Source organism: Mucor mucedo (genome assembly GCF_025094135.1).
Source record: "Mucor mucedo strain NRRL 3635 chromosome Unknown EV154scaffold_45, whole genome shotgun sequence".
In the NCBI taxonomy this organism is placed as follows: Eukaryota; Fungi; Mucoromycota; class Mucoromycetes; order Mucorales; family Mucoraceae; genus Mucor; species Mucor mucedo.
In genome coordinates this window covers 172,166-187,802 of record NW_026252329.1, presented here as the reverse complement: position 1 = coordinate 187,802, position 15,637 = coordinate 172,166, and the positions used below count along the sequence as shown (strand labels likewise).

General features: G+C 36.9%; 8 protein-coding genes across 8 annotated transcripts; 4 read left to right on the top strand and 4 right to left on the bottom strand.

The window, feature by feature from the left end:
• Positions 1-601: 601 nt before the first annotated feature.
• EV154DRAFT_420846 (uncharacterized protein) lies at positions 602-2,147 on the top strand (the record flags this gene model as incomplete). Its single annotated transcript, XM_051595971.1, has 2 exons — positions 602-1,007; positions 1,072-2,147. 2 exons carry the CDS (start codon positions 602-604, stop codon positions 2,145-2,147), a joined length of 1,482 nt encoding a protein of 493 aa, XP_051457636.1.
• Positions 2,148-2,213: 66 nt separating this feature from the next.
• EV154DRAFT_509034 (YjeF N-terminal domain-containing protein) lies at positions 2,214-3,358 on the bottom strand. Its single transcript, XM_051601577.1, has 5 exons — positions 3,202-3,358; positions 3,062-3,149; positions 2,902-2,982; positions 2,741-2,844; positions 2,214-2,667 (listed from the first exon to the last, which is right to left on the bottom strand). Exons 1-5 carry the CDS (start codon positions 3,211-3,213, stop codon positions 2,248-2,250), a joined length of 705 nt encoding a protein of 234 aa, XP_051457635.1. The 5' UTR covers positions 3,214-3,358; the 3' UTR covers positions 2,214-2,247.
• Positions 3,336-5,764, top strand: EV154DRAFT_509032 (acetyl-coenzyme A synthetase). Its single transcript, XM_051601576.1, has 5 exons — positions 3,336-3,509; positions 3,566-3,715; positions 3,785-4,439; positions 4,509-5,075; positions 5,130-5,764. The coding sequence occupies exons 1-5, from the start codon at positions 3,384-3,386 to the stop codon at positions 5,600-5,602; spliced, it is 1,971 nt and encodes a 656-aa protein (XP_051457634.1). The 5' UTR covers positions 3,336-3,383; the 3' UTR covers positions 5,603-5,764.
• EV154DRAFT_509031 (ATPase, F0 complex, subunit J) lies at positions 5,746-6,250 on the bottom strand. The gene is made up of 3 exons (XM_051601575.1): positions 6,072-6,250; positions 5,973-6,008; positions 5,746-5,892 (listed from the first exon to the last, which is right to left on the bottom strand). The coding sequence occupies exons 1-3, from the start codon at positions 6,184-6,186 to the stop codon at positions 5,867-5,869; spliced, it is 177 nt and encodes a 58-aa protein (XP_051457633.1). The 5' UTR covers positions 6,187-6,250; the 3' UTR covers positions 5,746-5,866.
• Positions 6,251-8,686: 2,436 nt separating this feature from the next.
• On the top strand, positions 8,687-9,376 carry EV154DRAFT_509028 (40S ribosomal protein S23). Its single transcript, XM_051601574.1, has 2 exons — positions 8,687-8,711; positions 8,936-9,376. Exons 1-2 carry the CDS (start codon positions 8,708-8,710, stop codon positions 9,367-9,369), a joined length of 438 nt encoding a protein of 145 aa, XP_051457632.1. The 5' UTR covers positions 8,687-8,707; the 3' UTR covers positions 9,370-9,376.
• A 58-nt stretch (positions 9,377-9,434) lies between these two features.
• EV154DRAFT_509026 (DnaJ domain-containing protein) lies at positions 9,435-10,280 on the bottom strand. Its single transcript, XM_051601573.1, has one exon. It carries the CDS (start codon positions 10,151-10,153, stop codon positions 9,503-9,505), a length of 651 nt encoding a protein of 216 aa, XP_051457631.1. The 5' UTR covers positions 10,154-10,280; the 3' UTR covers positions 9,435-9,502.
• Positions 10,202-11,565, bottom strand: EV154DRAFT_509025 (uncharacterized protein). Its single transcript, XM_051601572.1, has 4 exons — positions 11,471-11,565; positions 11,152-11,410; positions 10,710-11,087; positions 10,202-10,653 (listed from the first exon to the last, which is right to left on the bottom strand). Exons 1-4 carry the CDS (start codon positions 11,494-11,496, stop codon positions 10,255-10,257), a joined length of 1,062 nt encoding a protein of 353 aa, XP_051457630.1. The 5' UTR covers positions 11,497-11,565; the 3' UTR covers positions 10,202-10,254.
• A 1,085-nt stretch (positions 11,566-12,650) lies between these two features.
• EV154DRAFT_509024 (uncharacterized protein) lies at positions 12,651-13,795 on the top strand (the record flags this gene model as incomplete). Its single annotated transcript, XM_051601571.1, has 2 exons — positions 12,651-12,680; positions 12,755-13,795. A coding segment is annotated over exon 2 (713 nt), but the record flags the coding sequence as incomplete, so codon positions are not given.
• Between the last annotated feature and the right edge of the window lie 1,842 nt (positions 13,796-15,637).

The following is a 15,637-nucleotide window of genomic DNA, read 5'->3' as shown; positions in this document are numbered from 1 at the left end:
TAACAACGACATCGTATTTTCAAATAAACGTGCAGATGTTGAGAAAGATAATCATTCACGGATAGTTGAGAAAAAAAACACAAGCATTTACAGAATAATCCATATTTAAATGAAAGAGAAAGTATTCTTACAAATATAATCCATGCCTCCGATGAGTCCCACGTTTTACATGTGTCCTGTGATGTTTGTGAAGTAACCGCAAAAGCGCTCTAGTTTTTTTTTTTTATTTGGAAAAACCCCTGGTAACGCTGTGACTTTTTTGCCGAATTGCCTAATATGGATGCGATTACGTTTCCTCTTAAAAAGGTAATGGTCAATTGGTGTAGATCCACCCTAGGAACAAAGTCACAGCATAAATCTCACAATTATTTTAAATTAAGTTTTCTACTTTCTCCTCTCTTTTCTCTCCATCAAACCGCTTTTCCCCAACTTTTTATTCACTATGGACCCAATGAATTTTGACTGGCTCAATAATGAGAACACCATCATTGATACTTTGAATTTGCCTACCACTGAAGGCACCACTGATGCAACAAACGAAATTCTACAATATCTTTTGCAAGATAACAGCTCTCCACCCTTGAACACAGCGGGTAATTTCATGCTCCCAATTCAGCCACAGCCTCAATCACAACAGGTGACTGAAAAACCCGCTGTGCCAAATAACAATTCGAGCGGGTTCAGGTCCAAACTTTCAATTGTTCCCAGCAAAGATAATTTTGTTACATTTACGCCCCTGAAGGATTCCAGTAAGAAATCAGCGGGAGTCAAAAAACCCAAATTTAAAGAGCCCATCTTCGTTACTGAATTGCCACAAAATGCTTACAAGAAAAAGAAACCCACTGCATCTCCATCAAACCATAGTAGTGGTGAAGAAAACTCGGATGATGATATGTTGTTAGATGATATGGTAAATGCGTCTCCCAATTCAAAGAAACTGAGTTCAAAGGAACGACGTCAAGTTCGCAATAGGATTTCTGCACGTAATTTTAGAGTTCGTAGAAAGGGTAAGTTGGCTTTTGGTTTGGCAGTAGTCCTTTATACTAACCTTTTTTTGTTTCTACTTTCTAGAATATATTACTCAGTTAGAAGAGAAGGTTGAGGAGCATGAAAAGACAATAGAAAATCTAAAGCAAGAGAATTCCAAACTTCGTACAGCCAATGAGGAGTTACTCCAACAAGTACTTAGTCAACCGGTTACACCACCTGCTTCAGATGATTTATTTTCGTCTTCCTCTGGTTCAGAAGGCCACCAATCTCCAGAATCTGGGCCTGTTCCAGCCATGTTCCAATTCCAGATGGATGACTTGTATGATTTTAGTTTGTTTGATCAACAACAGCAATCTCAAAACATGATTGATACCAGTAATTTGTTTTATTTAAATCACGCTGTTATGCCAGATTGGGATATTCACCAGGTGCTTGGTGGAAAGGGCCGTCCTAATTCGTCTGAAGAAATGCAGCGCCAAATTTCTCGGGACCTCATTACTGATTATCCATTGCTCGCTCCTGCTCTCATGTCGATTGTTATCAGACATACTTTGACCTTGGAATACGTTGCCTCTCTCGCCAAAGAATTTTCAGACGCAACCGGTGCTAGTTTAACTACAGAAACAACCAAGAAGAAGAAGATGTTGGAGTTGGAACAGGGCACAGAAGTGTCAAAGGAACAGGGTACAAAGGTGTCAAAGGAACAGGCTAGAGTGGAACTCAAGGAACATGTCAAAGCAGACTCTAATGAGAGATTGACGGATGAAGAGTTTCTTGAAAGTATTCTCGTGAATTACTTTCCTTCCTATCTTTTGGCTCGTGCACGGGGAAAATCACATGATGAGATTATCGCATCCTTTAGAAAATGTACGGATAATAACGCCAAATGTCAAATGAAGAGAGTGAACAAAGATGAGAAGAAGGCCAAACAGGTTAAAACTAAAGAAGCTAAACCACAATCGAAATTTGCAATGCTGAATACTTACTGTCGAGTGGCTGGCACACTTTTGAAACACCCTCAACAGATGTCCCAAGTAAGAAACGTATTGAAGCAAGAAATCTCATTTTCACATAACAAGCACACTGCTTTAATTGAAAATAACTATGCCTCAATGATCAGTCCATTCAAAAAACTTCGTATTACTACTCAAAAGTAATTGTTTCCATACCCCCTAAACCAATCATTATTATGTATATATTTTTATGTCATTTTTTCATATGTAAATTTTTTTTTTTATTTATCAAAAATAAAAATTCTCACAAATTCATTTCAACAACTTGATCGGCACCGGGATAGACAGGAACATCAAACTTAAACTTTTCAGCCAATGACGGAGGCACAAAACGACCGCCCACAAAATGATGTTTTCCTTTAAAGTGAGATACGCATTGCTTGGGGACAGTCAAGGAAACCAAAACTTGGGGTTGAAATTTAACATGTTCAGTAGGACCAGATTCTACGTTCCAACCCGAAGGAATATCCACCGAGACAATTGGTTTGCTAGTCTTTTCAAAGATACCAACGATCTCCTTATAAGGATCGCGTACTTCTCCCTGGAAACTAAACCCAAACAAGGCGTCTAAAATAATATCGGATTTATCTACAAGATTATCACCTGCTTGTTCTAGTTCTTTATAAATAGGCACATTAAGGTTTTTACACTGAACTACCAGACGCTTTTTGTTGTTGTTATTGTTGGGTTGAAGTTTATTAGATCAGGCTATGCTAAGCTTTGCTTTGTTTTCTTACCTGATAAAGATCTTTCTCGGGTTGCTTTGGATAATAAAGACTAGGCTTAAATCCAAAATGATACAGATGTCTTGCAGCAACCAGCCCGTCACCTCCATTATTACCTTGAATTTGTTTGTTTGTCAGTGATTTTGTGATTCGCTGATAATTATGTTTCTTACCTGGTCCTACACAGATAAGAACATTAGGATTCTTCTTTGTATCAAAAGATTTCTGAACGGCTTGAGCAACACTAAGGCCAGCTAGATAAAAAAAAAATTTCCGGGATACAAATGTTTGATTTTAGCATATGATAAAAAATTAAAAATATATGCATGTTACCTAATTCCATGAGTTGGTCAATGGAAAACCCTCCCGAACTGGACATGAGCTCAACGTCGATTGCTTGCGCGACTTTTTGTGATACACACTACATATTGTCCTCATTGAGTATTTCGCATTTATAATGAACATTAGCATACCTTGAAAGCCATAGTTGATAAATACAAAAATAAATGGAAACGAATGAAAAGTGTGGTGCACAGGAAAATTGGATTGGGATAATTTGAATCAGAGCTAACACCGAGATTTCATTTAAATCTCCATGCTTTCGACCCAACATTTTCAACTCTTCTTTCTTCTTTACAAAGAAATAATAAAAAAAATGTCAGAATTATATCCTGTACCAGAAAGACTTTTAAAGGACCCTAAACCTTACATCGCTACATTTGATGAATACAAAAAACTTTGGCAAGAAAGTGTTGATAAGCCTGCGGAATTCTTTGCGAAGGTAACATTTTTAAAAAAAGCACATGTCAGAATAAAAATTAATTTTTTGATTTGAAGGCAGCCAAAGAGTACTTGCATTGGGATAAACCTTTTCAAACCACTATGGCGGGTGATTTCCTTAGTGGCAATATTGCCTGGTTTCTTGAGGGAGAATTAAACGCCTCTTATAATTGTGTTGACAGACATGCTTTTGCCACTCCTGATAAGGTTCGAACCAAAATTTGGTTTGGTGTTATTAATGTTGTAATATTTTTTTAAAACAATATATATAAACAGGTCGCTATTATTCATGAGGGTGATGATCCAAAAGACGTTCGTAAGATAACATACAATGATCTTTTACAACAAGTATGTCGTATAGCCAACGTATTAAAAAGCTTGGATGTTCGCAAAGGTGATAACGTCATCATCTACATGCCCATGATACCTGAGGCCATGGTTGCCATGCTGGCTTGTACAAGAATTGGTGCTGTACACTCTGTTGTCTTTGCTGGCTTCTCTGCAGATTCTCTTTATGACCGTATTGTGGATTGTGAAGCTCGTGTAGTCATTACAGCTGATGAAGGAAAACGTGGAGGCAAGTTTGTCGCTACAAAACGAATTGTAGACGAGGCTCTTTCAAAGGGTATACATGCTGTGGACCGCGTCATTGTATGTAAACATACTGGCACAGATGTCGCCATGACCTTGAACCGTGATCTGTGGTGGCACGAACAATCTGAAAATGCAAGACCTTTTTGTCCTACCGTGCCCGTTAATGCCGAAGATCCTCTGTTTTTGCTCTATACGTCAGGATCCACAGGTACCCCAAAGGGTGTGCTACATACAACAGGTGGCTATTTACTTGAGGCAGCAATGACTGTGAAATATATATTTGATTACCATCCGGAAGATATTTATGCATGTACAGCGGATTTAGGCTGGATTACAGGCAAGTAAAGACACCTGTGATGCTTATCTAATAGTCACTAAATAAGAACTTTCATTTCTTTCCATTTAGGCCATACATATATTCTTTACGGTCCATTGTGTTTAGGCGCAACCACAGTATTATTCGAATCCACGCCTACATATCCCGATCCATCCCGATTTTGGAATATGGTTGATAAGCATAAGGTGACCCAGTTCTATACAGCACCTACTGCTATCCGAGCACTTCAACGTTTGGGCGATGAATGGGTAGAGAAATGTGACTTATCCAGTTTACGAGTGATTGGATCCGTGGGCGAACCTATCAATCCCGAGGCATGGAAATGGTACTATGAAAAAGTCGGTCACTCACAATGCGCAGTGGTAGATACCTATTGGCAGACCGAAACTGGTTCTATTGTGATTAGTCCACTGCCAGGTGCTACGCCTACAAAGCCTGGCTCCGCTACATTTCCTTTCTTTGGCATCCAGCCGGTTATCTTGGAGCCAACAACAGGTGAGGTTTTGCAGGGTAATGGTGTGACAGGTGTCCTGGCCATTTCAAAACCTTGGCCATCAATGGCTCGTACTGTTTACAATAATCATTACAGGTACATGGATACATACTTGAAGCCGTACCCTGGATACTATTTTACAGGTAAGGAAGAAGATATATATATATATAAAGAAGTTGAATCTAATGTTAAAGTAGGTGATGGAGCTACGCGCGATAATGATGGTTACATATTTATTAACGGTCGTGTCGACGATGTTATCAATGTATCCGGTCATCGTTTATCTACGGCGGAAATTGAGTCTGCTCTAATTCTTAACAGCGATGTGTCTGAAGCAGCTGTAATTGCTGGGTTTGATGATTTGACAGGACAATGCATCCATGCGTTCTGTACGTTAAAGCCAAGCGTGACGAGCGATCCTGAGCAACTGATGAAGGAGCTTGTATTGCAGGTGAGAAAGACGATTGGGCCCTTTGCTAAGCCTAAAGCCATTTATGTTGTGATGGATTTACCAAAAACACGGTCTGGCAAGATTCTTCGTCGAGTGTTGCGAAAGATTGTGAATAATGAGCATGATCAAATAGGAGATACGTCTACTATGGCAGATGAAGGCATTATTCATCATTTGATTGCCATGTTTAACCGCCATAATGCAAACATTCGCAAATAAAACACCTTTTTCCCCATTATTATGCAAAAAGGTATCCTTTTCCTTTTACCTTTCCCTTACATATACCTTACATTTTTACCCCGGTACCTTTATGATATATATATATTGGTTTGTACGCAAAAGAAAATCCATCGCTTTTATGATTTTGTGCCAAACTGTAACTAATATTGGATTGTTTTATTAATTTTACAACGGGTAATAAAAAAGCGAATGACGTTTTAGTTATTTCGAGTGTTGTTTTGTTTTTATCGGGGTGAAGAGAATTTAATGAGCCTTCTTTCCGGAAGCGACTATTAAATAAAAAATAAAAAAAAGGATTGAATTAGCTTCTCTTTCCACACATTGAGTTCCGCAACACTATGTCACTTACTAGCAGGGTTTCTGGGATCGTTCTTGTATTCCTCACCTAATTGAAGAAAAAATTAGAAAATAATTTTTGAATTGAGAGCATGTTTAAAAGCAGACGTACTGTTGATCATGGCATCTTGAGCCTTGGCAACCAAGTAGAAGACGGCAATACCACCAATGATGAAAGGGGCAGTAGGACGAAGGACAGGAGTATTCCACTTGCGCATACCGAACATTTTTAAAAAAATTTATAGAGTGTGGAGAAAAAGAAGTTACTTTTTTGAAAATAAAAATAAATCTATTAGCCCAAAAAAAAAGTGGGGGGGCTCCAAAAAACAGAGCAGGGGATTTTGGACCTACACGCACTCTCAAGTGACGTCGCCTCCTTTGCTAATTTCAAGCGCTTTTTTAAAACGAATAGAAGTTACATTTCTTTTCTTCAAGTCAAAGGTAATGTTGGAAAAATGATCTAGATTAACAAGCTTTATACTATTCCTCTAGCAGTTCTAAGGTATGTGTACAAATTTATTTTTGACAGAAAATTGAGTATTCGCTGCGTCCAAAACGAGGTTCAAAGTTGCTCGAATTTGAAAACCACTGACATTTTGGACCTGAATGTTGTAATTTTCACACTGAATATCAGGTAAATGTAGTTTCAGTAAGATCAACTGACTTCGGATAGCTGTATTTTATTTTTTTGTACATAACAATACCACGTTGTTACATAAATGTTCACTTGCATGAAATTCAAAATTACTAGTTGTACAACAATTACAGCCTTTGGTGCCTGTTTAAAACAAATAACATTTGTAGACTTCCCTTTTGTAAACCCAAACATCGCCTTTCAATGAAACAAACATTTTCTTGGGAAAATTTATAGTCCAAAACTCTTAAAGGCTGGAATGGCAGTTTCTATGTTCTCAATTTCAATCTGGCATTTGAAGCCCCAGTAACTTTCTGTTTCCCGGACATGCATCATATGCTGCACTTGATAATTAGATTCTAATCTATTGTCTCTTGCTCCATATTAGGAGCCGTAACAGTATTTGTAGGATGATATATTTTTAGTGAAGGACTATGCATCCTTTTGTATGCAAATTAAGAGAAGCAGAGATCACAAATATTAGTGCCAACAATATGCATCCGCTATTATCATATCGATTTTGAGTAAAGCGTGTCTTTTTTGATAACATATCGACAAAGAAGAATCACTATAACAAACATAATTGAATATCTGTATATTTTTCTTAGTAAATAGCAATTCCATATTGATTAGGCTATTCTATTATTAGTAAGATACCAGCATGCGTGCTAAGGAATGCCATAATTAGAATCTGTATGAGTATCATTGTTAAAAATGAACACGTCCTGTGGGTCTTTTTTTCTTTTGGAAAAGTTGCTTTTCGGGATAAACAAGATTATACTTCAATGTGGTTGTTGATGGTAACGTCCAGTCTGAGTACTCTTGAATTTAACATATTATTTTTATCACAGTGAATTTCTAAAATTTATCACAATGGGTCAAAAAATAATGAGTTAGCAACAATTAAGTCAAATATATTATTACATCAATAAGTACTTTTCAGCATCAACAATGAAACCATTTAGCTATATATACTGTAATATTTTTACTGAACCCAGACATCGAGTAATGATATGTAGTGGATATTAATAATGTACTTACTTGAGATACTTTCTATTGCAGATTTTTAATGAAAATTGATTTAACTTTTGATGGTTTTGACATTTTAAGGATACGTCTTATTGAGGTATGTAATTACTCCACAGTGTCCTTATTAAAAATAATAATTCATGCAGTGCACCCCAAACTAGGTGTTAAACTTTGCAATATTCTTCTTCCCAGCACTGGCTAAAGGATATAACAGAGAGAGAGAACTTGTATTGACAAATAATGAACGTAGTAACACTTATTACTTAGGAAATTGATAGTTGCATTGCACAAAATATTACAGCCACGAAAGGCATTAGATATATTCTCCTTATCCTAGACACTCTCACTTCTATATATTTATTCAGAACACCATAGGTATTAAATATGTAAATTGTTATGAACTAACATGATCGAAGCATTACTGTAGGTTGTGCAATATCACCCAATTATTATTACTGAAATCTTTTTAGGCTGATTGAACATACGATATAACTTTTAATTACAAAAAACGCAAGTTTTTGTGGCTCCCTTAAAATCCAGAATAAAATGTATATGATGAATGTTATAAAAAACCCATACACATACTTTAATTTCTTGTGGGAAATGTTTTATTGGGCGATGGTGACCTTGAAATGAAAATGAGTGTAGTAAATAAGTCTACAATAGTAACTTTTTATTAGCTTGCTGGTTCAACGGGCACAGACAGTTTTACACATAGATTTGGTACAATAATGGCAGCAAAAGCAAAACTGATGAACGGACAGCCCGTATCAGCTATCAATATTTAGTCCGACTTTTAAATGACAACCCATAAACATATATTTTTCAAAACAAATATTTTTCTACTTCTGCCTTCAATAGACATTTCATACGTGCCATAGGGTTCTCCTATGAGCATAGTATCTAGTTAACAACAGTGAATAAATGAAGGTCTAATTGATATCGTGACTGCGTTTGAAAAATAAGCGACGTCACATATTGGCTTGCGGGATTTTCAGCTCAAGCGAGCACTGCGGAATCCCGAGACCAAAAGAGACAATCAAGTTGGCAAGTGGATAGACCTTCCTTTTTTATCAGATTTCATCATGGGTAAGAAATTATTGAATTTTGTAATGGTGTAGGGAGAGAATGGGTTAAATAGGATACGAAATGGATGAGAAGAAATATGGCAGATGAATGGATGGATGGATGGGATGGATGGGGGATGTTTTTAAATTTTTTTTTAAAAAAGGGGAGTGGTGTAGTCCATTCAGAGTGCTCTAATGCACTGTCAAAATTGAGTGAACGACTGAAAAACTAATTCATACTATTAGGTAAGGGACAACCTAGAGGTTTGAACGCAGCTCGTAAGCTCCGTATTCACCGTCGTGACCAACGTTGGGCTGATAAGCAATATAAGAAGAGAGCTCTCGGAACTGCTTTCCGTTCTTCTCCCTTCGGTGGTTCTTCTCACGCCAAGGGTATCGTCCTTGAAAAGATTGGTGTCGAAGCCAAGCAACCTAACTCTGCCATTCGTAAGTGTGTCCGTGTTCAACTTATCAAGAACGGTAAGAAGGTTACTGCTTTCGTTCCCAATGATGGTTGTTTAAACTATGTCGATGAGAACGACGAAGTTTTGATTGCCGGTTTCGGTCGTAAGGGTCGCGCTATTGGTGATATTCCTGGTGTCCGTTTCAAGGTCGTCAAGGTCGCCGGTGTCTCTCTCCTCGCTTTATACAAGGAGAAGAAGGAGAAGCCTAGATCATAAATTATCTCAACAAACGTTACTTTTTTTAAACTTTTCCTTCTTTTTTATTTATTCAATTGAAAAAAGGGAAATTAAAATAAAAGCGAATTCTATTATTTGCGTCCATAATATATATGTGTCTATGATGTTTGTATTATTGAAGCTTTTGAGCCACATAAGCAATACCTGTCAAAACTACGCTCAATCGCCACAAGCGCCCCCATAGATTTTCCATGCCTGGTGCCACTTTGCCAGGAATTGAGCTGTCACCTGCCGCTCTTCTTCTTTCAGTAGCATTTTCCACTCTTTCCCTTCTTCGCTGTTCTTCGGCTTCGTACCGTTGATTATAAGGATTGCTTTGAGTGAAGCCTGTATTGTCTGTATAAGGATTCCTCATTCTTTCTGCTTGTTCTTGTGCGCTGGTTGAACCAGTCCCTTTAGTCGCCTTTCTATTTCTAAAATGCCAAGCTTGTTTATTTCCGCCGCCACCACCAGAACGCGAGTATTTAGCTGCTGAATGCACGTGCCCATGTCCATGGCCTTGATGGCTGCTGCTATGTCCATGACTTTCGTTGTCGTATTTCCTTTTACTTGCCTCATTACCAAGTACACCATAAGCTTCATTAATTTCGAGAAACCTTTGGTGTGCCTGCTTATTGTTTGGGTTAAGATCCGGATGATATTTCTTGGAAAGTCTGTAATAATGAGACTTAATTGTCCTTTTGTCGGCACTTTCTTTTAGTTGTAGAATATCGTAATATTTTTTTTGACGTGTAACGGATGAATGAATGGCGCGTTTAAACATAAGACAAGGGGTTTTTTTTTATGTTTAAAAACAAAGAAAAGGGAAATATATTATTTAATTGTGAGCGTTTATTTAATCGGCTTTATTTATATTTTTTTAGTTTATTTCTTTTCGTCCTTCTTTTTATCCATATCCTCCAATGCCTTTTGGATACGTTCATCGTTCTTATCAACACCAGGTAAAGAACCTAATACTGCCGACATCATTTCTTCGTCTTCGTTATTTTCTTCACCTTCGTTCATGGACATTTCCAGTGCTCTTTGAAGAGCATCTTCTTCATTTAAATCTTCCATAGTCTCGTCTTCGTCTTGAACGGGACCATCATTCATTGACATTGCTAAAGCAGCTTGAAGCTCAGCATCCTCGTCGTTATGTTCGGGTTGTGAATCTATTGCCATAGCGGAAGAGGATTCTCCTTCCTTTGAACTACTTCCACCTCCATTCTTTGCTGCTTCTGCCTCTTGACGTGCCTTTTCCTCTTCAAGCGAAATACGTAAAGCCTACAAGATAATGTTAAAAACAAACCACCCCTTCTATATATGTATGTTATGTTTACCAAGGCAAGCTCAGGGTCAAGACTGGGATCAATACCGAATTCAAAGTCACCACCACTGCTAGCACCAAAGTTACCCGAAGCACCATCCTCACCAGCAACGATAGGGGTGGAAATAAGCATATCACTTAAAAGATGGGGTCCAGGAGGGATGGTGACAAGATGGCTGTTATCGCTGTTGTTCACGTTATTAATGAAGGCTTCTAATCTGGAGGTGTTCTCAGCCTCTTCACCAAAATTGATAATATCGACTGCTACATTATTCTTTTTAAGCTTCTTAGCAAGTTTAACAAGTGCCTTTTCATCACTCTCAACGGGACTGGCGACAAATACAATGATTCTTTGACGTTGATTTCTGTTTTGTCTATGTTTCAATGCAAGCTATATAACGATTTTAATTCACGACTCTTTTCTCCTTCTACTTTTTTAATCAATCATTTCTTACCTGGGCAATTTGAACACTGGTCAAAAAATTAGGCTTACCGCCCGCTTTAACAGCATGCAAAGCTGTAAGGATTTTACCAACATCGGTTGTTAATGTGACTAAAACTTCCGGTCCTTTTCCTGCTGTCGTCATAAGGCCAACAGTATTTTCGGGATTCGATTGTGTTTTAGATGAAAAGATGAGGTTGACGGCTTCGTTTTGTGCAACTAATCGTGTGGGGGAATAGTCACCATTACGCATCCATTCGGAATTGTCGACGCTAACAAAAAACCATGTTAGTATAACTCTGGAGCTGCAATTTTAAAAGTTCTATAATTACACAATCATTGAAGCTTCCATAACCATTTTGTATTATATATATTTTTTTACTGGTAGATAATAAAAAGGGGTGAAAAAGCAAAAAGAAAAACTTGCCTTTGAGTTTTTACGCGTATACCTTTTCTAAGTTACGCACTCTCTCTATCACACAACACGAATTTCCTTACGTCACCCACACAAATGCAGTCACACCAGTTCGTTCCATAAATTTGGTAGCCTTTGAGTTTGTTCGTCTTCTATGATATTTTACAGTAAGAGTTATATCTTGTCATTCTTTTTCTGATTGTTATAATTATCAATGTATTTAATTTGAAAATGTTTCATATGTTCCAAAATCAGCCTTTGACGACCTTGTCGCAAAATTTCATTTTACGTATTACAAGTCTGCCATAAATTGGGCTCTAACGTGAAAATACACGGACAAGCATTAGCTTTACCTACCTTAGGCTGCCTAAAAATATAACTAAATTATAAAAAACTATAAATTGAAAGTTAGATCAAAGATTTGCTGTTTTGAAAATGTACTAGTTATGATCTGTGTCGTGTAAACCCAGCATTTTAAACTTATTTCATCTATTCAACTACTCAAGCGGATTATACTCAGTTTATATATCTGTTCATTGTTATGAAGAAAATAAAATAAAAAAAGGTCCATTGTAATGTCTTACAGTATTTTGGGTTTCGTAATAAACAACGGTCGCAACATTTATGCATATGCCTTTAAAAACTTCAGGATGAATTTTTATTGTATACTCGGTGTTATAACTTATGTGTACAACTCGGGCAAGTAAAATAATATCTTAGTGTTAGTGAAGCATTACATACGATGTTCCAGAATAATTTCTCATTTAGATAAATTACATTGCATAGCAATTTTTTAATAATATTAAACACATATTTTCAAATATCTTTGGCTTAGCTGTATTAAGCCACGCATTGTCCTAAACATTTAATATAGACTTAGCTGTAAATATTACAATATCACACGTTAGATAAGCCTTGGTATGTGTTAAATTCAGTCAGTGTATTAATGCTCAATCAAAAAGCTTATTCCACGCCCGTAATTTTTCCTTTTTGGGATCTCCACGCCCGTAACCCGACTCTGTCAGCGGACTATGAAATATACGGGCACTGCAAACGGACTGCGCACCAAAAATTCAATCCCCAGTAATCCATTTGTTGCCTTTTTTCCACATTGACAAAACTTAATTGTAAGTTGTACATAAATGATATTGATTGAGGTCTCCTTATAACAAAAGCAATATCTATTTTGATAAATTACTAGTATTAAGAATGAATAAAGATGAGCACGTGTCTGATTTAAATGACACTGCTTATGCTATTCATGAGCCTCTTCCCGTATCTCCCACTAACGGATACAAGACTGCAGAAGAAATGATGAATGTTTTAAAGGAGTGTGGAATTCGTAACAAATTCTCTATTTCTATTTTGAGAAATAGGTTTAATGAAACTCATAAAAGACTTCATGTTGCTTGTAAGTACTCTGGGTTGCCGGATAAACGAACTCTCGGGGCGAACTCCAAAAGATTGCATTCCACGTTTAAGACAAACTGCCCTTATATTGTCAAAATATCAGTTACCAAGAAAGTTGGGGGATACAAGATCATGAACGCTGATGTTCCTGGAAATTCGGTGCATAACCACCCATTAGACTTCCAATCAATGAAAATCACCCCAGAGTTTAAGAAGACATTGATAACTGAAAATGGCTTAGTGGTAGTAAATACTATGGTGAATGCTGACATCCCTATGAAGCAGATCAGAAAGACGGTTATTTTTGAAGGGAGCAATATCCCTAAACTCATGTATCAAGATGCGAGTAATTGGTCCGGCAAGACAAAGCCAATTAATTTGAATGTAGACAATGCCGGCTATGATTTGATCAAAAAAATTGAAAGTGCTGTAAATGTTACCAGATATGAATTTGACGTAGGAACAAACAGACTTAGCTCGGTATTCTTCACCAAAAAAAAATGGCATGTTAGATAGAGCTAATATCTGCAGCGACGTTTTTATTGTCGATGCTACTGTTACGCGACAAATCGAGCGTACTTTCAATTTATCTTCTCTTTTAATCACCTACCAAAGTGCATAACGCCTTTTCGGGCTTGCACCTGTCAAAACTACCTCTTTCCATCTTTTTCTTATCCATAGATCTGTGACCTCTTACTAGGCGCAGTTATCCCATTCTCCTTCATAAATTTATTTAATTTCTTTAATTTCAGTGACTGGATTATATATCCATCACTATAAATAGGCATCCATAAGACCTCTCTTTCAATAAAAATCCTTATCTATTATCTTACTCATATTTCAATACTTTGACCTATTAGTTTTATATATTATTCAGCTCTATTATCATTCTGATTGATCCCTTGGTTATATATTATCATTGTATCTTTTATTTTATAAGCATATAAGGCTATACTTATTCTCATTTATTTTCAGTTCAGCTTCTGATTAAACTAGCTGTGGTGCTCACTTAACTCGCAACTCTAAAGACCTTTCTTTACTAAACCTCTATTTTATTTAAAGAATCTCTTTTATCTCTATTATTCTACTCGCATTCTCTTCTAAAACTACCTATAGCATGGACAACTTGAAAATGCCTCTGATCTGTGTACAAGGTGTCAGTAGCGTAGGGGGGGGGGGAGAGCTTGAAGAACTTTCCTGTTGCAATGGCGTTTGTTTCTAATGAAACCGAAAAAACGTACCAGTGGTTTTTCAGCACATTGAAAGAAGTACTTGGAAAACAATCTATGGCCACTACGTTCCTTACCGACAAAGGAACAGGTATACTAGTTGGTTTAGATAAAGTATTCCCGGAAAACAAGCATATGCTTTGTGTATGGCATATGTACCAGAGTGTAGACAAAGCCTTGTCCAACACCTTCCGGTCTAGTGAGACAAAAAAAGTGCGTTGATTTGGTTGTAAAAATGCAAAGGTCTACCTCAGTTGGAGAGTTCAACCAAATCTTAAAAATGTTCGAACAAACAACCAAGAACAAAGCTCTCTGTTTGGAAGGCAAAGAAGGGTCTGGTTGGAGTTACTTTACCAGCAATTGGCTTGGTGAGATTACCAAGAAGTGGGCTGAACATTTCACAAGAAATTACTAGCATTTTGGATGTGTATGCACCCAGAGAGTCGAAAGTGGGCATAGAGCTTTGAAAGATTTGGGAAGAGAAAGGCCGATTCCGGTATAAGATTAAAAACATACATGTAGCCTCATTTGCTAATAACCTTAACAACTCTGTTTTTATTATAGGTTTGTACTTGCCCCCTAAAAGTCTCGCACGTCAACAGATTTTAAAACTGATAAAAATTCTTTGTACTTGCCTCCTAAGAAGACTCGTGACATAGCTTCTTGTTAAACTATGACTGAATCTAAAATTTTCTTCGCAGTCGAAATAGGTAAGAAGTCCCTTAAAAATAAGACATATTAATAATTCATTAGCCGGTGCCTGTTTCAAAAACAATAACACCAATCTTGACTTATTGTCGTTATACACTATCAATGCACCACTTTTGGGTGATGCGTTTTTAGAGTTGCAACAAAAATTTGACTATGTTTGCAGTAATTAGTCAACTTTATTGGCCAAAGTCATTCAAATCTTGGGCATCGAGATGTAGGTACAATTTTTGTTGGATATAGCCTAAATACTAATTATAAATTCATCTAGTCCCGAGGTAACCGTGCTTGACAAATGTAATGAATTACTTGAAAAAGTAGTTCAAAAAAAGGTTAGTGTCGAAGTTTAAATACTGCAATAATTTTCTCTAAAAATTATATTATATAAGTTATGTAAACGTCGAGCAAGTTCAATTACTTCTTCTTCTTCTGTTTTGGCGAAAATGTCCAGAACTCCGTATTTTTTTAAACGTATTTTTTTCAAATAAACGTATTTTTTTTAGAATCACGCGATGGTCTACACGTCGATTGACTTGCCATATCATCTAAACTTCATGGGATGATCGATTTCTGTTTTCCATAAAATCTGCTTCACTGTCATTACAAGCTACTACTGGAACGCAGATAGACAATTACCAACTAGCTCTGACTTGCTTGGGAGATTTTTGCAAGTGCTTCTATTTTAAGTAAAGGCTCAAACATTATGGATGATAAAATAGACAAATGAAATCATCCTG

Bases quoted from the DNA above. Each gene is read 5' to 3' on its own strand.
- EV154DRAFT_509031 (XM_051601575.1), bottom strand. From the start codon at position 6,186: ATGTTCGGTATGCGCAAGTGGAATACTCCTGTCCTTCGTCCTACTGCC. The intron at 6,009-6,071 runs GTACGTCTGCTT...TTCTTCAATTAG, and splicing joins TCAAGATGCCATGATCAACA to GTGAGGAATACAAGAACGAT. The intron at 5,893-5,972 runs GTAAGTGACATA...TTTATTTAATAG, and splicing joins CGATCCCAGAAACCCTGCTA to TCGCTTCCGGAAAGAAGGCT.
- EV154DRAFT_509032 (XM_051601576.1), top strand. From the start codon at position 3,384: ATGTCAGAATTATATCCTGTACCAGAAAGACTTTTAAAGGACCCTAAA. The intron at 3,510-3,565 runs GTAACATTTTTA...TTTGATTTGAAG, and splicing joins CTGCGGAATTCTTTGCGAAG to GCAGCCAAAGAGTACTTGCA. The intron at 5,076-5,129 runs GTAAGGAAGAAG...ATGTTAAAGTAG, and splicing joins CCCTGGATACTATTTTACAG to GTGATGGAGCTACGCGCGAT.
- EV154DRAFT_509026 (XM_051601573.1), bottom strand. From the start codon at position 10,153: ATGTTTAAACGCGCCATTCATTCATCCGTTACACGTCAAAAAAAATAT.
- EV154DRAFT_509034 (XM_051601577.1), bottom strand. The intron at 2,983-3,061 runs GTAACATGCATA...TTTTTTATCTAG, and splicing joins TGACCAACTCATGGAATTAG to CTGGCCTTAGTGTTGCTCAA. The intron at 2,668-2,740 runs GTAAGAAAACAA...AACAACAAAAAG, and splicing joins CCGAGAAAGATCTTTATCAG to CGTCTGGTAGTTCAGTGTAA.
- EV154DRAFT_509025 (XM_051601572.1), bottom strand. From the start codon at position 11,496: ATGGTTATGGAAGCTTCAATGATTGT. The intron at 11,411-11,470 runs GTAATTATAGAA...GTTTTTTGTTAG, and splicing joins ATGGAAGCTTCAATGATTGT to CGTCGACAATTCCGAATGGA. The intron at 11,088-11,151 runs GTAAGAAATGAT...ATCGTTATATAG, and splicing joins CCAGTGTTCAAATTGCCCAG to CTTGCATTGAAACATAGACA.